Raw genomic sequence first — 26,187 nt, forward strand, 5'->3', positions numbered from 1 at the left:
TTGCTTTATCATGTTCTATTGAGGTTTTTCACCCACGTGACCAAGTCATGTGATGCATCGTTAGGCTGCCATTTTGGACGTCACGGCTCGAATCAGTTTGAATGCGAGGAAGGCGACAAACGAAAAACATAAAAGAAAAAGGAGCGAGATGCAGAAAACACCTTCACTATCCAGCGACGTAGGGCATTTACAGGGCGAGCAGAGGGAGAGGTATTTTCAAAAATTGAGGTTAGCAGGCTTAGAGAACGACGTTTACCTGCTTCCACCAGGATTGTTCACTGACGTACGGAAGTACACCAAGCCCTCGTCTTTACCTGACTTCGGCCCACATGATCTGTATACCTATGTCGTTAAAAACCCATCGCCATACACAGGTATTGATCTGAAAGCGTATAAGAGTTTGGATGCCTACAAATATTTTGTGTCAGGCTGGGTAACATGCCTACATCAGCGGGTCGTCCCTGGAGCCGGTGGTCGCTATCTTATTACAGCTAAGGTTTGTTCACATTTTCATTTACTTTTGGTCCTCAGGATAAACAAAATGTTATTAAATGTCATTGAAATAACTTCTTAGTCTGTTGAGACATGGCCCGTTATAAATTTGCTGTTACCAGGCAATGACCAAGAACTGTATTATTAGGGTCGGTGTCTGTGTTGTAGCAGTGTACTAGCAGCTAGCTGTTAGCACTAGCTAATGTCAACAACATAGTAACTAGTATGTTACTGTAGCAATGTTTACGTTCAGTCATTTGGATGACTGTTAAAACCTTTCAGTCTCAAGCTTTTCCTTTACTGTATTTACTAGTTTACTGTAATTATGATCTGGCAGCTATTTACACCGGATCCAGTGTAAATAGCTGCCGGAGCGCGCTCCGGAACCTCGGCCGGAGCACTCCGGGAGCAAGCCGGAGCGTGCTGCTTAATTTGAGGGGGAGCGAGCCGGAGCACGCTCCAGCAGCTATTTACACTGGATCCGGTGTAAATAGCTGCCGGATCATAATTACAGTAAACTAGTAAATACAGTAAAGGAAAAACTTGAGACTTAAAGGTTTTAACAGTCATCCAAATGACTGAACGTAAACATTGCTACAGTAACATACTAGCTACTATGTTGTTGACATTAGCTAGCTTGACCTTCAAAATGGCGGACACCGGGGCGTCACGTGACCCTGTGACGTCAGGTGAAATACCTCAATAGGCAACATTGTGTTATCAGACCATGCCCCCCTTTATTTGGTATACTCTCTCACTGAGGACAGGGCATTGTCACGGTGCTGGAGATTTCAGCCTTATCTCCTCAAAGATAAGTTTATCTCCTACTTTACTTCAGAATTTAAGATTTTTTATTCTATCAGCTCACCATCCACAGATAATCCCTCTGTCCTCTGGGAGACGTGTAAAATATACTCTTGTGGACTGATTATGTCTTTTGTTGCATCCAAAGGATGTGCGAAGAATGAACAGCGTAAACTTCTCGAATCTTGACTAGCTGAATTGGAGAAAAATCATATATCTAGTCCGAGTTCTGATTTGCTTAAGGAACTGTTATCCGCACATGTTGCATTAAATACTTTTCTGATTCTGGACTCTGAACAGTCCCTTAAATTTGCCAGGCAGAAACTATATAAGTTTGGGGATAAACCTGGAAGATACGGTATCTTGCTAATCTTGTCAAAAAGAGGGCAGATTCTCAAACTATAGTCTCTATTACTGACTCTAATGGTGTAAGATTGTTCGATATCAGAACCGTTAATAAACACTTTGCATTGTTTTATTCCAACCTATATAGTTCCGAGCAGCCTGACAGTGCCCTGACCCTTATGTGTCAGTTTTTTGCAGACTTAAGACTCCCCGAAGCTACGGATGATCAAAAATTACAGCTAAATGCCCCAATTACTAGAGAGGAAGCGTTACTTGCTTTGAAATCTATGCCGTCCGGTAAGGCCCCAGGGCCAGATGGATTCGGATACGAGTTTTATAAGGAGTTTAGTGGTATTCTTTTAGACCCTCTGCTGTCTATGCTCAATCACTCATTTGAAAATGGGATCCTACAGTACCTCAATCCCTTAGGGAGGCCAACATTTCTCTTATCCTTAAAAAAGGAAAATGTCCGGATAGCTGTGCCTCATACAGGCTGATAGCCCTACTTAACTCTGACCAAAAACTGCTCTCCAAAATTTTGGCCTTACGCCTAGAGAGGGTTCTGCCTCATATTGTCAGGGAGGACCAAACTGGTTTTGTCAAGGGCCGGAACTCCTGTGATAATACAAGGAGGCTCCTTAACATCATCCAACTAACCCAGTGCTGCAAGGACCCAGCCCTCGTGCTGTCTCTCGACGCTGAGAAGGCACTCGACCGGGTCGAATGGTCGTATTTGTTCCACACTCCGGAGGAATTTGGCCTAGGCGATAATTTTGTGAATTGGATTAGGGTTCTGTATAATTCTCTGATGGCAGCGGTTCTGACTAATGGACTGAGATCCGACAACTTCCCCCTCCACCGCGGGAATAGGCAGGGCGACCCCCTCAGCCCCTTGCTCTTTGATATTGCTATTGAGCCGCTGGCCCAAGCAGTAAGGCAAAACACTTTAATTTCTGGTATTTTCGTTGGTGAAAAGGAACACAAAATTACTCTATATGCGGATGACATTTTGATACACTTATCGCAACCCCAAACTTCTGTTCCCTGCCTGATTAAAGTCATTTCGTCATTCAGCGTCTTTTTGCGATTATAAAATTAACTTTGCAAAATCCGAGGCTATGCCCCTAGGGTCGTTAACTTGTGTTCCAGATATGGCTGAGCCCTTCCTGGTCCGCTGGTCTCCCACTGGTTTCATTTACTTAGGAGTGCATGTAACACCCACTTTTGGTCAGATGTTTTAAGTCCAACTCCCCCCCCCCTTGGATGCCATAAGGGCAGACTTAGACCGCTGGGCCCCTCTCCCTATTTCCTGGGTTGGTAGGGTTGCTCTTATAAAAATGAACGTCCTGCCCAGACTGCTATACCCACTGCAAATGATCCCTATCTTATTATCCAACAAGGTTATTAAGGTGCTTGAAGGCTGGCTAAGCTCCTTCATTTGGAGCAAAAGGAAGCCTCGTCTCAAGATGACAAAACTTCAAATGGCAGGTTGTGATGGAGGGTTAGATGTACCAAATCTTAGATTTTACCAACTGGCATCACACCTGCAGGTGATTGCAAGCTGGCACAACTGTGATTCAGCCTCGATTTGGCATGATATTGAGTCCTCTCAGTCGAAGTGTCCCTTGTTGAATCTATTGTTTTTGAATAATCCTGAATATGTTAAAAAACACTGCTCTAACCCTATTACTCTCAGTACCATCAGAGCCTGGAGATCCATTCGCTCTACAGAAGGCCAGGCTCATTTATCATCTCTTCTCACTCCCATTCTTGATAACCTGGACTTCCTGCCAGGCTGTAAGGACCAGGGTTTTAAAGTGTGGAGCACCCAAGGGCTAAAGAAAATACAGTGGGGCAAAAAAGTATTTAGTCAGTCACCAATTGTGCAAGTTCTCCCACTTAAAAAAGATGAGAGAGGCCTGTAATTTTCATCACAGGTATACCTCAACTATGAGAGACAAAATGAGAAAAAAAAATCCAGAAAATCACATTGTCTGATTTTTAAAGAATTTATTTGCAAATTATGGTGGAAAATAAGTATTTGGTCAATAACAAAAGTTTATCTCAATACTTTGTTATATACCCTTTGTTGGCAATGACAGAGGTCAAACGTTTTCTGTAAGTCTTCACAAGGTTTTCACACACTGTTGCTGGTATTTTGGCCCATTCCTCCATGCAGATCTCCTCTAGAGCAGTGATGTTTTGGGGCTGTCGCTGGGCAACACAGACTTTCAACTCCCTCCAAAGATTTTCTATGGGGTTGAGATCTGGAGACTGGCTAGGCCACTCCAGGACCTTGAAATGCTTCTTACGAAGCCACTCCTTCGTTGCCCGGGCGGTGTGTTTGGGATCATTGTCATGCTGAAAGACCCAGCCACGTTTCATCTTCAATGCCCTTGCGGATGGAAGGAGGTTTTCACTCAAAATTTCACGATACATGACCCCATTCATTCTTTCCTTTACACGGATCAGTCGTCCTGGTCTCTTTGCAGAAAAACAGCCCCAAAGCATGATGTTTCCACCTCCATGCTTCACAGTAGGTATGGTGTTCTTTGGATGCAACTCAGCATTCTTTCTCCTCCAAACACGACAAGTTGAGTTTTTACCAAAAAATTCTATTTTGGTTTCATCTGACCATATGACATTCTCCCAATCCTCTTCTGGATCATCCAAATGTTCTCTAGCAAACTTCAGACGGGCCTGGACATGTACTGGCTTAAGCAGGGGGACACGTCTGGCACTGCAGGATTTGAATCCCTGGCGGCGTAGTGTGTTACTGATGGTAGCCTTTCAGGGGCGCAGATACGTTTTTTGAACTGGGGGGGACAAAAAACTGGGGGGGACAAAGCTGCCAGCAAACCAACCCCAACCCCGATATGCCTGTCAAGCTTGTTGTGGGTTACCATAGCAACCAAGCTCGAGCTCGCAACCTGTGCAGTCTGCGCAGCTCAACCAACCGAATATCAGTCTTTGTTTTGTTTTATGTGAGTTGTTGCAACTATGTATACCCTGCCGTGCACCTCAATAAACCGAATGGTAATTAGTCTTTTGATTTTTCCGTGAGGTTTGCCTTATGCAAAGAAAGACAGCATAGACGTTTTTTCCTCCCTATAAGTGGGGGGGACCAAACGAAGTGAATTTAAATCTGGGTGGGACGAATCCCCCCCGTCCCCCCCTCTATCTGCGCCCGTGTAGCCTTTGTTACTTTGGTCCCAGCTCTCTGCAGGTCATTCACTAGGTCCCCCCGTGTGGTTCTGGGATTTTTGCTCACCGTTCTTGTGATCATTTTGACCCAACAGGGTGAGATCTTGCGTGGAGCCCCAGATCGAGGGAGATTATCAGTGGTCTTGTATGTCTTCCATTTTCTAATAATTGCTCCCACAGTTGATTTCTTCACACCAAGTTGCTTACCTATTGCAGATTCAATCTTCCCAGCCTGGTGCAGGTCTACAATTTTGTTTCTGGTGTCCTTTGACAGCTCTTTGGTCTTGGCCATAGTGGAGTTTGGAGTGTGACTGTTTGAGGTTGTGGACAGGTGTCTTTTATACTGATAACGAGTTCAAACAGGTAATGAGTGGAGGACAGAGGAGCCTCTTAAAGAAGAAGTTACAGGTCTGTGAGAGCCAGAAATCTTGCTTGTTTGTAGGTGACCAAATATTTATTTTACCGAGGAATTTACCAATTAATTCATTAAAAATCCTACAGTGTGATTTCCTGGATTCTTTCCCCCCCATTCTGTCTCTCATAGTTGAGGTATACCTATGATGAAAATTACAGGCCTCTCTCATCTTTTTAAGTGGGAGAACTTGCACAATTGGTGGCTGACTAAATACTTTTTTGCCCCACTGTAGGTGATCTATTTAAAGCCCAGATTTTACTATCCTTTCAGCAGTTGCAAGAGCAATTTGGTTTATTCAATCAAGGTGACTTCTACAGATATTTACAAATTAGAGATTTCATAGTTAAAGACACCACCTTAATGACTAATAACACCACTTCATGTGTGGAGAAGGCCCTGTCTCTACAGATTAATAAGAAATGCATTATCATTTTTGACAGAGCCCTGAACTCTAATTCTCCTCTTACCTCACAAACCATCAAGCTAGCTTGGGAGAAAGATCTAGGCATTGCTATAGATGATGCTGACTGGCAGGAAGTCTGGTCTCAGGCCATGAACATTTCTGTTTGTAACCGCACTAAATCCATACAGTTCAGAATTGTACATCGCACGCATATAACACCTGTTGTCAAGAACAAAATGGACGCTAATATTTCCCCGCTTTGTTGGAAATCCAATTCTGAGACTGGTAGTTATGCTCACTTCTTCTGGTCATGTGTGAAGTTACAAAAGTATTGGTCTAGTATTGTGATTGAACTGACTGCTTTCTTTGGTGTCCCAATATGGATGGACCCTCTGTGCATGATACTTGGTCTCCCAGATGGTCGGATCACTGACAGTAAACACAGGAGACTTTTCAATATAGGCTACTGACCTTTGCTGCTAGAAAGAACATTCTACTCTTCTGGATCAAGAATGTTGCTCCGACAAAAAAATCATGGCACAACATTGTTATAGACTGCATTCCTAGTGAATACATCACGTGCATGCTTCACTCCAAAATAGATGCTTTCTATAAGGTTTGGGAAACTTATTTGCAGCATATTGGGCCCACGTTGTCATCTTCCTTGCTTTGTGGATTTCCCAGATCAGCCTAGCCTGTCTCTGTGACTTTGTTTTAAGTGCTCACTATCTAACAGCACCTTGTAGCCTTGCTATGTTTGTATGCTCTGTATTGATTCCTATTTGGATACTGCCCTATATTGCTGCAGGAGATTGAAAGGGAGGGGGCTGGATGGAGACTGTGCCCACTGTCATTTATTTTTATTTTCATATTTATTTTCTATTTACTGTACCCACATGCCCACATTCTACTGTGTTTTTTTTCTTCTGTCATGTCTGAGCAGTTTTCGCCTGTAGTCAGCTAGGATAGGCTCCAGCTTGCCTGCGACCCTGTAGAACAGGATAAAGCGGCTAGAGATAATGAGATGAGATGTCTGAGCAGTTCAGTATGTTTTGCATTTTTTTTTCTTTTTCATTTTACCAATGAGCTCACTATACAGTCCTCTATATAGTAATTCCCTATATAGGGAGTAGGGAGTAGTGAACAAGGGTGGCACGGTGGTGTAGTGGTTAGCACTGTCCCCTCACAGCAAGAAGGTCCTGGGTTTGAGCCCAGCGGCCAACGAGGGCCTTTCTGTGTGGAGTTTGCATGCTGTCCGCATGGGTTTGCTCCGGTTTCCCCCAGTCCAAAGGCATGCAGTTTAGGCTAATTGGTAACTCTAAATTGACTGTAGGTGTGAATGGTTGTATGTGTCAGCCCTGTGATGACCTGGTGACTTGTCCAGGGTGTACCCCGCCTCTCGCCCGTGGTCAGCTGGGATAGGCTCCAACTTGCCCCGCACAGGATAAGTGGTTACAGATAAAGCAAACACACATTCTTATTGTTAAAAGTTCTAGAGAAAGACTTGACTTAAATACCAGCGTGACGGACTAGTGTCCAAAAGTGTTTTTTTCATTTTACCAATGAGCTCACTATACAGTCCTCTATATAGTAATTCCCTATGTAGGGAGTAGTGAACAAGGTTAGCACTGTCGCCTCACAGCAAGAAGGTCCTGGGTTCGAACCCAGCAGCCGATGAGGGCCTTTCTGTGTGGAGTTTGCATGGTGTTCCCGTGGGTTTGCTCCGGTTTCCCCGACAGTCCAAAGGTATGCAGGTTAGACTAATTGGTGGCTCTAAATTGACCGTGAATGGTTGTTTGTCTCTATGTCAGCCCTGTGATGACCTGGCGACTTGTTCAGGGTGTACCCCGCCTCTCGTCCATAGTCAGCTGGGATAGGCTCCAGCTTACCTGCGACCCTATAGGACAGGATGAGCAGCTACAAATAATGGATGGCGTAGTGAACAAGTGAGTGATTTTTTTGAGCGGCACGGTCGCCTCACAGCAAGAAGGTTCTGGGTTCGAACCCAGCAGCCGGCGAGGGCCTTTCTGTGTGGAGTTTGCACGTTGTCTGCGTGGGGGTGCACCGGTTTCCCCGTGGAGCGGCCTTGGGCTGAAGTGCCCTTGAGCAAGGTACCTAACCCCTGACTGCTCCCCGGGCGCTGTAGTGTGCAGGCACGGTTTTAAGGGGTGGCAAAAGGTGGCAGTTGCCACTGTAAAAATATGTCTTGCCACCACAGTTGCCCCCCTATTTTAAAAATAATTATTTATTAAAACACATTTTTGAAATTAAATTATCTATCTATGGAGATACTAAGCCCTCATCTCATCTCTACCTACCGTTATTTACGTCACTTCACACCCCACCCCATCCCTGGAATTTTGAAATGGTTTCACCCAGAGAGAGACGTTCTTCTGTTATGATTCTTCTGAATGCTCGACTTCTGATGAGGCAACGTGCTGGAGCAAAGAGGTTGGTCAAATTGTTTTCACCTGATAGAACACAGTCTTGTCCTTTCTATGTTAAATGCATTTTGGTACTCAATTATTCTTTTAGCCCAGCTACACTATATTGCCAAAAGTATTTGCTCACCTGCCTTGACTCACCTTATGAGCTTAAGTGACATCCCATTCCTAATCCATGGGGTTCAATATGACATCGTTCCACCCTTTGCAGCTAGACCAGCTTCAACTCTTCTGGGAAGGCTGTCCACAAGGTTTAGGAGTGTGTTTATGGGAATTTTTGACCATTCTTCCAGAAGCTCATTTGTGAGGTCACACACTGATGTTGGACGAGAAGGCCTGGCTCTCAGTCTCCGCTCTAATTCATCCCAAAGGTGTTCTATCGGGTTGAGGTCAGGACTCTGTGCAGGCCAGTCAAGTTCATCCACACCAGACTCTGTCATCCATGTCTTTATGGACCTTGCTTTGTGCACTGGTGCACAGTCATGTTGGAAGAGGAAGGGGCCAGCTCCAAACTGTAAAAACAGTCTGCATGCCTAGGTGCTTGATTTTATACACCTGTGGCCATGGAAGTGATTGGAACACCTGATTCCGATAATTTGGATGGGTGAGCAAATACTTTTGGCAATATAGTGTATATTCCCAAGCAATGAATGGAACTATTCTGCCCTAGCGATGTATCAAAAAACAGACAGATTGCGAACGGTTTAGATTGTGGATCTTTACTGAAGACTTCAAACTTATACAGATGTGTTCATCCTCGAGTTCCGTAAAACTAAAAGAAACAAATTAAGTATATCACTAAACTGAATAGCACACAGGCGAAAACGCGAGCTAGGCTGACCTGCTAGTAATGCTAACACACAACACACAAGTTGTTTACTTTCTAAAGCCTATCACTTTACAAAACTATTAGCTTTCATTTTGTTGCCTAGCATACACAGAAAGTAAAACATAACTTACAGGTATAGCTACTACCGGAACCTAGCGAGACAGCACTCCATACATCCAACCAATGACTGTATAGCCCAACCTTTATCAACGGGGTGCCGCGGCAGCTTCGTTAGCGGTGCCGTCAAAAAATTAAACGTTGAATCTGTTTTCCTTGATGGTACAATAGCTCAATACATATTTGACAAGATGACTTGATTGTGAGGCGGCACAGTGGTGTAGTGGTTAGCGCTGTCGCCTCACAGCAAGAAGGTCCGGGTTCGAGCCCCGTAGCCTGCGAGGGCCTTTCTGTGTGAAGTTTGCATGTTCTCCCCGTGTCCGTGTGGGTTTGCTCCGGGTGCTCCGGTTTCCCCCAAAGACATGCAGGTTAGGTTAACTGGTGACTCTAAATTGACTGTAGATGTGAGTGTGAATGGTTGTCTGTGTCTATGTGTCGGCCCTGTGATGACCTGGCAACTTGTCCAGGGTGTACCCCACCTTTTGCCCGTAGTCAGCTGGGATAGGCTCCAGCTTGCCTGCGACCCTGTAGAACAGGATAAAGCGGCTAGAGATAATGAGATGAGAATGAGATGAGATATTTGACAAGATGACTTGATTGTGAGGTGGCACAGTGGTGTAGTGGTTAGCGCTGTCGTCTCACAGCAAGAAGGTCCGGGTTCGAGCCCCGTGGCTGGCGAGGGCCTTTCTGTGTGGAGTTTGCATGTTCTCCCCGTGTCCGCGTGGGTTTCCTCCGGGTGCTCCGGTTTCCCCCACAGTCCAAAGACATGCAGGTTAGGTTAACTGGTGACTCTAAATTGACCGTAGGTGTGAATGTGAGTGTGAATGGTTGTCTGTGTCTATGTGTCAGCCCTGTGATGACCTGGCGACTTGTCCAGGGTGTACCCCGCCTTTCGCCCGTAGTCAGCTGGGATAGGCTCCAGCTTGCCTGCGACCCTGTAGAACAGGATAAAGCGGCTACAGATAATGAGATGAGATGAGATGAGACTTGATTGTGAGTCTTTCTTGAGTGTAAGTAAAAATGATTTCTACGATTTGTGTAAACTGCTGCATCGACAACCTATGCCCCCCTCCTGGAACCTATACCCCTCCTTTGCCACCCTAAGGAAAAATCTCTGGTAGTGTGGCTGCCCACTGCTTCAGATGGGTTAAATGCAGAGGATGAATTTCACTGTGCTTGAAGTGTGCAGGTGACAAATAAAGGTTATCTCATCTCATTATCTGTAGCCGCTTTATCCTGTTCTACAGGGTCGCAGGCAAGCTGGAGCCTATCCCAGCTGACTACGGGCGAAAGGCGGGGTACACCCTGGACAAGTCGCCAGGTCATCACAGGGCTGAGAGTCACCCGGAGGAAACACACGTGGACAACATGCAAACTCCACACAGAAAGGCCCTCGCCGGCCACGGGGCTCGAACCCGGACCTTCTTGCTGTGAGGCGACAGCGCTAACCACTACACCACCGTGCCGCCCACAAATAAAGGTTTCTTCTTCTAAACTAAACACAGGCTGAGAGATACCACAAGAGTCAAATGAACGAATCATGTTTGTTCGTTTGGGTGATTCGTTCAAGAAGATTCGATTCGTTTGTTCGGTTGCTGTCTCTAATGGCCGGTAATACCGTGCCAAGTAATTCCTCAAGGCCTTGTGTTCAGGTGTTAATGCTGGAATTATGACATTCTATTTGCACATATTTGATTTGGCAATTTATTTCCTTGTCAAAAACACACTCAGTATACCGGAACACATCAAGAGCAGCTAAAATACAGGCTCACATTCTGTCCTTTTCCACAATTCTGAGCATGCTCGAGTGACACAGAGCATTCTATCTGCTGGGTTCGGTGCTGTTCTGGGTCCTGCTGTACAAGTGGCGACCTCTGAATAACCTTGCAGGCTGGTTTTCTGTTCAAATCACTCTGATTCTCAGCATCATGTGTGTATCAGTACATGCCGGTAATTCTCACTCACATTATTATTATTATTATTATTATTAGTTCAGACCCACACAGAGCGCACTAGACTGCCTGAAATGGTGAGTGTTCTGTGTCGGAGATAAACACTGGGGATTACTGGGGCCGCACGCGCGCGACGGGTGATGACGCGACAGTGTCGTAAAGTGAAGGATGCGGCAGCACCGAGGAAACAAACCGAACCTGTTAATTAACAAGAGTCGCAGTGTTTTCATCTTACCTGCATATCTGAATGGACGGTGAGGATGAACTGGGATGTAGATCAGACATGACAGCTGGTGTCTGCGCAGCACTCCTGTCGGACATCAGCACACACTCTCCGAATGAACCTGAATGACTCGGAACACACACACACACACACTTTGGAGGGTGAATCGATTCACCGGATATCTTGTGCTACTCCAGATCCAGTTCCACAAGAGCTGACAGACAAAATGGACTTGTACAGCATTGCTCAAGACTTTGGCACCTCCAAAGAAATGGTGTAGATCAGGGATTCTTTTCTACTTTAAAACTTGCCATCCTAAAAGTAGATAAAGAGAACCCAGTTAAACAAATGAGACAAAAATATTACACTCGGTCGTTTATTTATTGAGGAAAATGATCCAATATTACATATCTGTGAGCGGGAAAAGTATCCCAGATAGCAAGCTGACATTGAATAGATATTGATTTTCCATCTGAATCATCAGAATGGTCGACATTGAAATCTTGATGCAAAATAGATGTTGAATCACCACTGTTAAACCGATGTAACCCGACCTAAAGTAAAGTTGACAGCAGTGATATTGAAACAACATTGATTCATAGTCGTCCTTATTATGATTGATGTATCATTGATATTTGGTTTACCGGGTGATAACAGTCATGTTGAAAAGTCATTGATTTTGTGTTGACCGGGAAATCACGTATGGTCGAAAAGCCATCGATATATAGTTGACCGGGAAAGATGATTGAAAAGTCATCGATCATTGTTGAACGGGACAGGGGACAGCGTGAGACAAAGACCGGCAGCGGCGCACAGGCACCCGTTCTCGGATCCGGGATCAATTACAGGTAAGCAGCACTTTCAGCATTTAATCCTTACACATAGTTCAATGTATAGTTCACGCGATACATAGACTGCCACAGCGTGCTGTCACGGCCGATTTCCTCCGATCAGCAACGCAAGCTGTCAAGTAGGCTAGCCTGCTAGCAAGCTTGATAAACTGCAGGTTCTAGTTAGCTCAGTGACTTCACTGGTGTCATAGCCCATGTTTACATTAGACCGTATCAGCGGATCATCAGATTAACGTTTTTAAAACGATTAGTGTGCACACAGCAACACCAATACACGATTTGCATGCACACAGCAACACCAATACATGGATACACTCGGCTCCGCAGGCATCCTGCGCTCCAAATCACTCCGCCCTGAACAGCGAGTGCCCTCTGGAGGGTGCGCACTCCGGCCCTGCGCAGCTCACACAGCGCGCGAGTGAAGTGCACAAGCCACGATTCGGGACTGAGCCGCTGTGTGTGTGATCCCAGCGCACATCACTTACTACAGCCTATTATTAGCAGCAGTAGTACAACGTGTAACTGAAAACTATGTTTTGTATGTGTTTCAGATGCCCTCACTGAATGATCTGGTCTTCACCCAGGCTGTGCAGAAATGGCTACGATATGCGCCAGACAGAACTGGAGGTGTCGCTCGCGCCGAAAGACATGAAAATTAAATGAACTTAAAATAAAAATCTTGTTTTCTTAAAAAAAGGCATGTGTTTCATATTTACTATTTTAGGCAATTAAAATGGAGATCCTGGCTGTAGATAAAGCAGGATATATGAGCCAGATATTTCTGGTAGGCTATCAATTGAAATAACATTGAAAGCGCATTGATTTTTAGTTATGTCGAATCATAAAACACGGGACGAGATGTTAAACAGTCCATTGTGCCAGTAGATGGTATGCATGAGAGAGAGAGAGATAGAAAGAGAGAGAGAGAAAGAGAGCGCAACATGAGAAGCTGCCAATCAAGATTTGAATTTGGGACACATCATCAGTAGTATGCCCTTGATTCATGGGGTGTTTCGGCCTTTAAATACTATACACCCTCCTCAAAGGTGGCCAGCTACAGGTTGATCAAGCCTGAGCTTGTGTCCCAAGCCCAAATCCCACCCTGTAGTTTGTTACGATGTTATATAGGGTCTGTGAGCCCAGCAAGGATCTTTCCGCTTCATCCATATCCATTGGCTGCTTCTTTCAGCCGCTTCGGAGACAGCTCTTATTGTCTGACGAAGAGCTTGCCCTTGCACGCCAAGGTCTCTGAGCAGCCTGATAGTGGATGAAGCAACGAAACCCCGGCATCCCACTTCTACAGGATAGATCTTTGTCTACCATCCTCGTTGTTGAGCATCCATTGCCAGCTCGGTATATCGCAGTTTCTTGCGCTCATACGCTTCTTCCACTGCATTCTCCCAAGGAACAGTGAGTTCTATGATATACACTGACTTCATCAATGGAGACCAAAGTACCATATCTGGCCTTAAAGTAGTAGATGCAATCTCAGGAGGGAAAATTAGTTGGTGCCCAATGTCAACTAACAATTTCCAATCCCGAGCCTTAGCTAGTTCTCTAAGCTTAAGTGTGGAGGGAGGATGGTTAGGCTTTTTTTGACTTTCTCGGACAAATGAAGCTGTTATGGTGGAGTTAGTTGCTGTCTGGGGTAAGGAGTTGACCGTAGCTCTCTTGGTCTCTACTGCTGCTGCCAGACACTTCAAGACCTGATTATGCCTCCAGGTATAACGCCCTTGTGTGAGGCTGGTCTTACAGCCAGTCAGGATGCGCTTGAGAGTCGCATGGGCTGGACAAAGGGAGCAGGTTGGGTCCTCACCATACCACTGGTGGAGATTTTTTGGCGATGGCAATACATCATAAGTGGCCCTGATGAGGAAACTCAGGTTATTTGCCTCCATCTTCCACAGCTCCCTCCAGCTGAGCTCTCTTCTCTCAAGCCCCTCCCATTTCATCCATTGCCCCTGTTTAACAAGTGAGACAGCCTTTGTGGTTCGATCAACCTCCTCCTGGCGGCGTATCTCCTCGACCACCATTTTCCTCCTCTCTGCCTTGGAAGCCTTGTGCCATGTTGGCTTACCTTCTGACAGACCAAATCCCCCTCTTCCAGACTGGACATGACCCACAATGTCCTTATACCTCAAACCTGACACTGCACTCTGCAGTGCATTGGACGCTGTCCATTTCCTTCCAGTTGCTAGAGGTGGTGCGGTCGTGCTGACGATCAGATCTTTGGAGTCCTTTAAGGTCATGTGAAGCCTCACTTTGGCACACTTGTACTCTTCCATGAGGCTTGTGACCGGAAGTTCAAGGACTCCTTTGCCATAGAGGCTGATATTGGTCAGACACTTTGGGACACCCAGCCATTTCTTTATATATGAGGTCATGGTTCGTTCCATCTTCTCCACAAATGTCATTGGAACCTCATATATTGTGAGTGGCCACATGATCCGAGGCATAAGTCCATATTGCAGGCACCAGAGCTTCAGCTTTCCTGGCAGTTGGGTCTTGTTGATGTTTGCAAGCCCATTGGTGAAGTCGTGCTTTAGCTGTTGGACTTGCTCTTTATCTCCCAGGCTGGCATTGTACCACCTACCTAAACTTTTCACGGGTTGCTCATACACCGTTGGTATTGGATCATCACCAATGTAAAAGCTCATATTTTTGAGCTCTCCCTTCACAATTGAAATGCTTCGTGACTTGCTCGGCTTAATTTTCATCCGGGCCCATGTGATGTTCTCTTGCAATTTCGCAAGTAGTCGCTTCGTACACGGCACAGTAGTGGTCAGGGTGGTCATGTCATCCATGTATGCCCGTACTGGTGGAAGGCGTATGCCATTCTTAGTGCGCTCTCCCCCCACAACCCATTTTGAGGCCCTGATGATTACTTCCATGGCCATTGTGAAGGCAAGTGGAGATATTGTACACCCTGCCATAATTCCTATCTCCACATGCTGCCACGATGTTGTATAGGCAGCTGTTGTAAAGCACAGCTGCAGGTCCTGAAAGTAAGCTTTTACCAGGGAGGTGATGAGGGGTGGGACGTGGAAGAAGCCAAATGATTCCCAGAGGAGGTTATGTGGCACAGATCCAAATGCATTGGCCAGATCAAGGAAGATGACATGGAGATCTCTCCTTTCCTTCTTGGCCGCCTGGATCTGATGCCAAATCATACTGGTGTGCTCCAGACATCCGGAAAATCCTGGTATCCCTGCCTTCTGTACAGATGTATCAACGTACTTATTCTTCTCCAGGTAGGTAGACAACCTCTGTGCTATTACACTGAAGAAGATTTTCCCCTCCACATTGAGGAGGCTTATCGGGCGGAATTGACCGATGTCTTTTGAGTCCTTCTCTTTGGGAATTAGGACGCCCCCAGCTCTTCGCCACACCTTCGGTATTATTCCTTTCTCCCACACAATCCTCATGAGCTTCCAAAGGTGTCGTAGCACATCTAGTGCATTCTTGTAGAGCTTATACGGTACCCCATTTGGCCCGGGTGCTGACGCAGACCTTGCACGCCGTACCGTATGCTCGATCTCCTTCCATTTTGGAGGGCCAGTCTCCATGAGGAATTTGGGAGGTTGGACAGGTGGTATATCAGGTGGGATGACTAGCTGTTCATGTCTTTTTGTGTCCTGGTGGATTTTCTCCAGATGTTTCTCCAGTTCCTGCTTAGGGGTTTGTAACGTCCCACTTTTTTCTTGAAGGAAGAGGTCTTTGACAAACTTAAAGGGGTTTTTAAAAAAACGTGTTCTTGAACGTTCCTTCTTTCTGCGAAGTATCCTCATTCTCTCTGCTCTTCGCAAAGTTGTCAAACGACCTTTGATCTCTGCCTGGAGGAGCGTTAGACCTTCTTTCTCTACGTCTGAGGCTTTCTTCCATTGCTTTCCAAGCATCCTTCTCTCTCTAACCAGCCTTTCCATCTCTTGCTGCCTCCTGGACTTGGTTGGTGCTGATGTTATTTTGGCACCTCTCCCTTCACTCACTCCAAAGCGCTGTACGCCATATTGGTAGATGATGTCTCCAAACCTTTCCAGCCTCTTCTCTGCTGTGCCCACTTGTTGTTCCAGAATTCGTGTCAGGTCACTGTTGACAGCTTCCCATTCTCACTTTTCAAAAGCTTTGGGCCACTTCACATGAGGTTTGTGCGCTTTGATCTTTTCCCTTGAAGGTCTGCGTAATTCAAAATCAAATCAAGTTTATTTGTACAGCGCTTTTAACAATAAACATTGTCGCAAAGCAGCTTTACAGAATTTGAACGACTTAAAACATGAGCTAATTTTATCCCTAATCTATCCCCAATGAGCAAGCCTGTGGCGACGGTGGCAAGGAAAAACTCCCTCAGACGACATGAGGAAGAAACCTCGAGAGGAACCAGACTCAAAAGGGAACCCATCCTCATTTGGGCAACAACAGACAGCCTGACTATAATATTAACAGTTTTAACAGGTATAACCATCAACTGTCCTCATGGGGCCGTCCTTCACAGGAGTGGGGCGATAAAACTCCGACCAGACACAGGGCACCAGGATGGATCAAGCAGGTCCGAGGGGCAGAAGAGGCCAGCATCTCAATCCCAGGATCAACATGTAACTCAGAGGGACAGATGGGGGGGGGGGGGGAGAGAAAGAAAACACGTTGTTAGGTATGCCCTAAAAATGACAAGTATTAAATCTGTGTGGTAGGCTCGCAGAGACGAGAGTCTTTACATCAGGCATAACACACAATGGCATGTTAATATGGTAAAAAATATATCATGACCTGCTCTGGCTGGATGCTTGATTGGGTGATGGGAGCACACTCCTCAGCAATGATGAGATGCAGATGGGACCCTTAGGCCTGGCCAAGACAATTCAGTTACATTTCACCGGGTCTGGGACATGCGACAGAATGTCTGACGGCCGATTCCCTGCAGGCTACGATAGCCAGTCGAGGTCCCCACCGTCTCCACCAAAAGATTTCCTGTTGACTCCATGTAACTCAGAGGGACAGATTTGGGGTGGGGGGGAGAGAAAGAAAACACAGGTGGTTAGGTATGCCCAATGTCACCTGAATAAGTAGGAACAGTATACATATTGCACCGAGTACAAGCAGGGACTCCGGCAACTAACTATGACAGCATAACTAAAAGGAGAGAGCCAGAAGGTAACACAGGCATGAGGGAGCCCCGGGACATAAAGCAGCCAGCCACTACACCGTCAACAAACTCGAGTGAGCAAGCGAGTGGGGACTGACAGCATCCATACATCCCAGTTTACCAAAACACTCCATGTCTGAGGACCCTCCAGATCTACTCCTTTACCTCATAAACACCATTAACAAAAGGCTTGACTAAACAGATATGTTTTCAGCCTAGACTTAAATGCTGAGACTGTGTCTGATTCCCGAACATTACTTGGAAGGCTGTTCCATAACAGTGGGGCTTTGTAAGAAAAGGCTCTGCCCCCTGATGTAGCCTTCACTATACGAGGTACCAGCAGATAGCCTGCACCTTTTGATCTAAGTAGGCGTGGCGGGTCATAGAGGAGCAGAAGTTCACTCAGGTACTGTGGTGTGAGACCATTTAGTGCTTTAAAGGTCAATAGTAGTATTTTATAATCAATACGAAATTTGATTGGGAGCCAATGCAGTGTGGATAAGACAGGCGTGATGTGGTCATATTTTCTAGTTCTAGTAAGGACTCTTGCTGCGGCATTTTGAACTAACTGGAGCTTGTTTATGCACTTATTGGAACATCCAGACAGTAAGGCATTACAATAATCCAACCTGGAGGTAACGAAAGCATGGACTAGTTTTTCTGCATCATGCAATGACATTAAATTTCTTATCTTTGCAATATTTCTGAGATGAAAGAAAGCTATCCGGGTGATGTTATCAATGTGAGTTTCGAATGAAAGACTGGGGTCAATAATCACTCCGAGGTCTTTTACTGCTGCACGTGAAGAAACAGAAAGGCCATCCAGAGTTACTGTGTAATCAGAAAACTTACTTCTAGCTGTATGTGGTCCTAGCACAAGTACTTCAGTCTTGTCAGAGTTAAGCAGAAGGAAATTTATAAGCATCCAGTGCCTAATGTCCTTAACACATTCCTCAATTTTATTAAGCTGGTGTCTCTCATCAGGTTTTGCAGAGACATACAACTGTGTGTCATCAGCATAACAGTGGAAACTAATACAATGTTTACGAATAATATCGCCCAGAGGTAACATATATAGAGAAAAAAGCAGTGGACCCAAGACAGAACCTTGTGGAACACCAAACTTTACCTCGGTACGTCTAGAAATATCACCATTTATATCAACATACTGATAACGATCAGTTAGATAAGACCTGAGCCAGGAGAGGGCCATTCCCTTAACTCCCACAACATTTTCTAGTCTATCCAGAAGAATGGAATGATCAATGGTATCAAATGCTGCACTAAGGTCAAGCAACACAAGTAGCGAGACACAGCCCTGATCAGACGCCAACAGTAGGTCGTTTACTACTTTAACCAGTGCTGTCTCTGTGCTATGATGAGGTCTAATCCTGACTGATACATTTCATGGATGTTATTCCTATGTAAATATGAGCATAACTGCTGTGCCACAGCTTTTTCAAGGATCTTGGAGATAAAGGGGAGGTTTGATATTGGCCGATAATTGGACAGCTGACAGGGATCAAGGTCAGGTTTTTTAATCAGGGGTTTGATAACTGCTAGTTTAAAGGATTTGGGTACATAGCCAATCATAAGAGAAGAATTTATTATTTTTAGAAGCGGTTCAATTACTCCAGGCATTATCTGTTTGAATAGATGTGTTGGTAAGGGATCTAGTACGCAAGTTGAGGCTTTTGATGTAGAGATTAATGAAAGTAATTCAGTTTCTTTTAGGGGAGTAAAACATTCTAACTGATGATCTGATACAGTTATATTGTTAACTACAAGGTCACTTTCATTGTCTAACCTTAAATTAGTAGTTTGAATTTTTTGTCGGATATTCTCAATTTTGTCATTAAAAAAATTCATGAAGTCGTTGCTACTACATACTGCAGGTGTGCATGTGTTGATAGTGGACTTATTCCTGGTTAATTTTGCTACAGTATTAAATAGGAATCTAGGATTATTTTTGTTATCTTCTATTAGGGAGGAGAAATATGTTGATCTCGCAGCACTAAGAGCTTTTCTATACTTCAGGAAGCTCTCCTTCCAAGCCAATTTGAACACTACCAATTTTGTTTGACGCCATTTACGTTCCAATTTTCGAGTGGTCTGTTTTAATGTGCGAGTGTCATCATTATACCAGGGTGCTAATTTTTTGTCTCTGACCATTTTCCTTTTTAGAGGAGCTACATTATCTAAAGTATGGCGGAATGTTGACTCTAAGCATTCAGTTGCCTGATCAAGTTCTGCAGGGGCTGACAGTGACCCAATCAAAGTTGACAGCTCTGGGAGATCATTTATAAAGCTCTGTGCAGTAGTTGACGTGAAAGTACGTTTAATACAGTAGCGTGGTGAGGTGCATATATTATTACTCAGACATATTTTGAATGAGATGAGACAATGATCTGAGATAACTTCAGACTGTGGAAGTATGACTATATTGTCTACGTTTAATCTGAATGTTAGTATTAGATCAAGGGTGTGACCACCATTATGGGTCGGTCCTATGACATTCTGCTTAATCCCGACTGAATCCAAGATGGACACAAACGCTGTTTTTAAAGGGTCTTCTGGGTTATCGAAGTGAATATTAAAATCTCAGACAACTAAAGCTTTGTCTAAGGAAATAACCAAATCTGAGATAAAATCTGCAAATTCAGAAAGAAACTCAGAATATGGCCCCGGGGGCCTGTAAATAATAAGCAATGGAATTAACTGGGTAGACTTATTTTTCGAGGCTACATACATTATATGAGTATGAAGAACTTCAAATGTATTAAATTTATAACCAGGTTTGTGTGTTACACCTAGATAATCGTTATAAATAACCGCGACGCCTCCTCCTCTGCCAGTTAGACGAGGCTGGTGTATATAACTGTATCCAGGAGGACTCGCTTCATTTAATGCTATATATTCATTTGGCTTAATCCATGTTTCTGTTAAACACAGTACATTAAACTCCTGATCAGTAATGAGTTCATTAACCATTAGCGCTTTAGATGTAAGAGATCTAATATTTAATAGCCCCACCTTTAGATCAAAGGTGCTGGCAGCAGCTGTACAGTCAGTCTGATCTAATTTTATATTGATTAGGTTACTGGAACAAACTCTCTGAAAATTTCTACCTTTTTGTTGAGCTCGGGGAACAGACACAGTCTCGATGTAGTGGGCCCTGAGTGACGACTCTGTGCAGCTAGCAGACAGTCGGTTTAGCCTGTTCGTCTGCTCCCTGGCCTTGGCTCTGGATTGTCAGAAATTAACTAGGCCTGTTCTGAGACTATGACCTATGCTGCAGGAAATGAGAGCAGCACCTTCCCGAGTGGGATGGATACCGTCCCGCCCTAACAGGCCAGCAGTGCCCTCAAAATTAGCCCAATTATCTATAAAGTCCACACTGTTTTCAGAGCACCACCTGGACAGCCAGCAGTTCAGCGACCATAACCTGCTGTAAGCTACATCGCCACGCCGCATTGGGATGGGGCCAGAGCATACTGAGGCAATTCGTCCACTGACACTACTGCGCTTGTACCATCTTCCTTAGAGCTGAGGGTTTTGATGCTCTGCGATCTTTGGGTTTGCTCCGGCCGCTGTGCTTCACTCGACTTATCTGACTGGTTGCTTCGTAGGAAGTAAGAGTCAATGCGAGGCCCTTCTCTCTGCTTTCTCAAGCACCCCTTCTTTCCTTGGTGGATCTTCAGCCCCTTCGTTGATGTTACTTTAGACCATCCGCAGACACACACCTGAAGTGATTGACCTTCTGCTGTTGTAGTTGTCCCATGCACCGCATTCTTACTCATAGTCATGTTCATTCCTAGGTCAATAGCCATGTGGTCAATCTCTGAGCCATCTTGCGCCCCCGCTCTCGCAGGCTCTAGGGGTATGTTCTCATATTGACTTTCCGTAGCATTTTAGGGTGTACCCAATCACCTGAAAGAGTGTTGGGGACTGCCACCATGAGTAGCTAGCCCATGGCAGCCCCGGTGGGGTCTGTTCCCTCCTGTCAGCTGTCTTTCCAAGCAGTCACACAGTCTTTCCTGTGTCGTCAGCTGTCCTTTCACAGCGGTCACTGGACAAAGCCAGATAATTAGAATCATAAAACACGGGATGAGATGTTAAACAGTCCATTGTGCCAGTAGATGGTATGCATGAGAGAGAGAGAGATAGAAAGAGAGAGAGAGAAAGAGAGCGCAACATGAGAAGCTGCCAATCAAGATTTGAATTTGGGACACATCATCAGTAGTATGCCCTTGATTCATGGGGTGTTTCGGCCTTTAAATACTATACACCCTCCTCAAAGGTGGCCAGCTACAGGTTGATCAAGCCTGAGCTTGTGTCCCAAGCCCAAATCCCACCCTGTAGTTTGTTACGATGTTATATAGGGTCTGTGAGCCCAGCAAGGATCTTAGAAGGTTAGAAGTTACCCTGGGGTCCTTTGTGACCTCGCCGACTATTACACGCCTTGCTCTTGGAGTGATCTTTATTGGTCGACCACTCCTGGGGAGGGTAACAATGGTCTTGAATTTCCTCCATTTGTACACAATCTGTCTGACTGTGGATTGGTGGAGTCCAAACTCTTTAGAGATGGTTTCGTAACCTTTTCCAGCCTGATGAGCATCAACAACGCTTTTTCTGAGGTCCTCAGAAATCTCCCTTGTGCGTGCCATGATACACTTCCACAAACATGTGTTGTGAAGATCAGACTTTGATAGATCCCTGTTCTTTAAATAAAACAGGGTGCCCACTCACACCTGATTGTCATCCCATCGATTGAAAACACCTGACTCTACCCAGATAGCAAGCTGACATTGAATAGATATTGATTTTCCATCTGAATCATCAGAATGGTCGACATTGAAATCTTGATGCAAAATAGATGTTGAATCACCATTGTTAAACCGATGTAACCCGACCTAAAATAAAGTTGACAGCAGTGATATTGAAACAACATTGATTCATAGTCGTCCTTATTATGATTGATGTATCATTGATATTTGGTTTACCGGGTGATAACAGTCATGTTGAAAAGTCATTGATTTTGTGTTGACCGGGAAATCACGTATGGTCGAAAAGCCATCGATATATAGTTGACCGGGAAAGATGATTGAAAAGTCATCGATCATTGTTGAACGGGACAGGGGACGGCGTGAGACAAAGACCGGCAGCGGCGCACAGGCACCCGTTCTCGGATCCGGGATCAATTACAGGTAAGCAGCACTTTCAGCATTTAATCCTTACACATAGCTCGATGTATAGTTCACGCGATACATAGACTGCCACAGCGTGCTGTCACGGCCGATTTCCTCCGATCAGCAACGCAAGCTGTCAAGTAGGCTAGCCTGCTAGCAAGCTTGATAAACTGCAGGTTCTAGTTAGCTCAATGACTTCACTGGTGTCATAGCCCATGTTTACATTAGACCGTATCAGCGGATCATCAGATTAACGTTTTTAAAACGATTAGTGTGCACACAGCAACACCAATACACGATTTGCATGCACACAGCAACACCAATACATGGATACGCTCGGCTCCGCAGGCATCCTGCGCTCCAAATCACTCCGCCCTGAACAGCGAGTGCCCTCTGGAGGGTGCGCACTCCGGCCCTGCGCAGCTCACACAGCGCGCGAGTGAAGTGCACAAGCCACGATTCGGGACTGAGCCGCTGTGTGTGTGATCCCAGCGCACATCACTTACTACAGCCTATTATTAGCAGCAGTAGTACAACGTGTAACTGAAAACTATGTTTTGTATGTGTTTCAGATGCCCTCACTGAATGATCTGGTCTTCACCCAGGCTGTGCAGAAATGGCTACGATATGCGCCAGACAGAACTGGAGGTGTCGCTCGCGCCGAAAGACATGAAAATTAAATGAACTTAAAATAAAAATCTTGTTTTCTTAAAAAAAAGGCATGTGTTTCATATTTACTATTTTTAGGCAATTAAAATGGAGATCCTGGCTGTAGATAAAGCAGGATATATGAGCCAGATATTTCTGGTAGGCTATCAATTGAAATAACATTGAAAGCGCATTGATTTTTAGTTATGTCGAAATTTCAATGTTGTTTCAATATCGACGCGAATTGAAATACAATTGAAGTTACGTGTGTCCATAGTTAATAAATCAACATTGTTTCAATGTTAGCGGAGGGTGCAAACTGATGTTAAATCAACATCGAAATCTGACGTTGATTCAATGGTTTAACGTCGACAATGCAATATTGATTCTACATCGTTTCAATGTCAGCTTGCTATCTGGGAGTTAATTTGAAGGTGAAATTACCCAGATAGCAAGCTGACATTGAAACGATGTTGATTTATTAACTATGGACACACGTAACTTCAATTGTATTTCAATTCGCGTCGATATTGAAACAACATTGAAATTTCGACATAACTAAAAATCAATGCGCTTTCAATGTTATTTCAATTGATAGCCTACCAGAAATATCTGGCTCATATATCCTGCTTTATCTACAGCCAGGATCTCCATTTTAATTGCCTAAAATAGTAAATATGAAACACATGCCTTTTTTTAAGAAAACAAGATTTTTATTTTAAGTTCATTTAATTTTCATGTCTTTCGGCGCGAGCGACACCTCCAGTTCTGTCTGGCGCATATCGTAGCCATTTCTGCACAGCCTGGGTGAAGACCAGATCATTCATGCCAGGCTGTTGAGTGAGGGCATCTGAAACACATACAAAACATAGTTTTCAGTTACACGTTGTACTACTGCTGCTAATAATAGGCTGTAGTAAGTGATGTGCGCTGGGATCACACACACAGCGGCTCAGTCCCGAATCGTGGCTTGTGCACTTCACTTGTGGCAGTCTATGTATCGCGTGAACTATACATTGAACTATGTGTAAGGATTAAATGCTGAAAGTGCTGCTTACCTGTAATTGATCCCGGATCCGAGAACGGGTGCCTGTGCGCCGCTGCCGGTCTCACGCCGTCCCCTGTCCCGTTCAACAATGATCGATGACTTTTCAATCATCTTTCCCGGTCAACTATATATCGATGGCTTTTCGACCATACGTGATTTCCCGGTCAACACAAAATCAATGACTTTTCAACATGACTGTTATCACCCGGTAAACCAAATATCAATGATACATCAATCATAATAAGGACGACTATGAATCAATGTTGTTTCAATATCACTGCTGTCAACTTTATTTTAGGTCGGGTTACATCGGTTTAACAATGGTGATTCAACATCTATTTTGCATCAAGATTTCAATGTCGACCATTCTGATGATTCAGATGGAAAATCAATATCTATTCAATGTCAGCTTGCTATCTGGGTAGAGTCAGGTGTTTTCAATCGATGGGATGACAATCAGGTGTGAGTGGGCACCCTGTTTTATTTAAAGAACAGGGATCTATCAAAGTCTGATCTTCACAACACATGTTTGTGGAAGTGTATCATGGCACGCACAAGGGAGATTTCTGAGGACCTCAGAAAAAGCGTTGTTGATGCTCATCAGGCTGGAAAAGGTTACGAAACCATCTCTAAAGAGTTTGGATTCCACCAATCCACAGTCAGACAGATTGTGTACAAATGGAGGAAATTCAAGACCATTGTTACCCTCCCCAGGAGTGGTCGACCAATAAAGATCACTCCAAGAGCAAGGCGTGTAATAGTCGGCGAGGTCACAAAGGACCCCAGGGTAACTTCTAACCAACTGAAAGTCTCTCTCACATTGGCTAATGTTAATGTTCATGAGTCCACCATCAGGAGAACACTGAACAACAATGGTGTGCATGGCAGGGTTGCAAGGAGAAAGTCACTGCTCTCCAAAAAGAACATTGCTGCTCGTCTGCAGTTGCTAAAGATCACATGGACAAGCCAAAAGGCTATTGGAAAAATGTTTTGTGGACAGATGAGACCAAAATAGAACTTTTTGGTTTAAATGAGAAGTGTTATGTTTGGAGAAAGGAAAACACTGCATTCCAGCATAAGAACCTTATCCCATCTGTGAAACATGGTGGTGGTAGTATCATGGTTTGGGCCTGTTTTGCTGCATCTGGGCCAGGGCAGCTTGCCATCATCGATGGAACAATGAATTCTGAATTATACCAGTGAATTCTAAAGGGAAATGTCAGGACATCTGTCCATGAACTGAATCTCAAGAGAAGGTGGGCCATGCAGCAAGACAATGACCCTAAGCACACAAGTCGTTCTACCAAAGAATGGTTAAAGAAGAATAAAGTTAATGTTTTGGAATGGCCAAGTCGAAGGCCTGACCTTAATTCAGTCGAAATGTTGTGGAAGGACCTGAAGCAAGCAGTTCATGTGAGGAAACCCACCAACATCCCAGAGTTGAAGCTGTTCTGTATGGAGGAATGGGCTAAAATTCCTCCAAGCCGGTGTGCAGGACTGATCAACAGTTACCGGAAACGTTTAGTTATTGTTATTGCTGAACAAGGGGTTCACACCAGATACTGAAAGCAAAGGTTCACATACTTTTGCCACTCACAGATATGTAATATTGGATCATTTTCCTCAATAAATAAATGAGCAAGTATAATATTTTTGTCTCATTTGTTTAACTGGGTTCTCTTTATCTACTTTTAGGACTTGTGTGAAATTTCGATGATGTTTTAGGTTATATTTATGCAGAAATATAGAAAACTCAAAATAGTTCAGAAACTTTCAAGCACCACTGTATCTATTTTATTCAAATCTAATAATCTATTCTGAAGTGTATTAATCGGATGAAACGTTACTTCCTGTTACAGATGGGAGCCCAGGAATTAAATAAATGCAATAAAACAAACTGATTTCAATTGTCAGTACTGTATTTAAAACTGTATGGATGTACCAGAAGCCAAACCATGCTTGCAAAAAAGGGATTAATGATCCAAAAGTGGAGTCTGGTGCATTAACACAAGAACTTATTGCCATGTTTGTGTACAGCAAACAAGCAACTTGTTCAAAAGAAGTGGATATAGAAACCACTCTAGAT

At 44.5% G+C, this 26,187-nt stretch overlaps 1 protein-coding gene across 2 annotated transcripts in view; it reads right to left on the reverse strand.

The window, feature by feature from the left end:
* acot7 (acyl-CoA thioesterase 7) overlaps nucleotides 1–11,355 on the reverse strand; it is a 305,552-nt gene extending 294,197 nt beyond the window's left edge. The window contains exon 1 of one of the 2 annotated variants that reach the window (XM_060931526.1): nucleotides 11,241–11,355. In XM_060931526.1, coding sequence (XP_060787509.1) covers nucleotides 11,241–11,326 — 86 coding nt within the window. In that variant the 5' untranslated portion in view covers nucleotides 11,327–11,355. The remainder of the gene's footprint in view (nucleotides 1–11,240) is intronic. The other variant, XM_060931523.1, reaches the window with a different exon arrangement.
* Between the last annotated feature and the right edge of the window lie 14,832 nt (nucleotides 11,356–26,187).

This window comes from Neoarius graeffei, chromosome 10, assembly GCF_027579695.1.
Source record: "Neoarius graeffei isolate fNeoGra1 chromosome 10, fNeoGra1.pri, whole genome shotgun sequence".
NCBI classification, from domain to species: domain Eukaryota; kingdom Metazoa; phylum Chordata; class Actinopteri; order Siluriformes; family Ariidae; genus Neoarius; species Neoarius graeffei.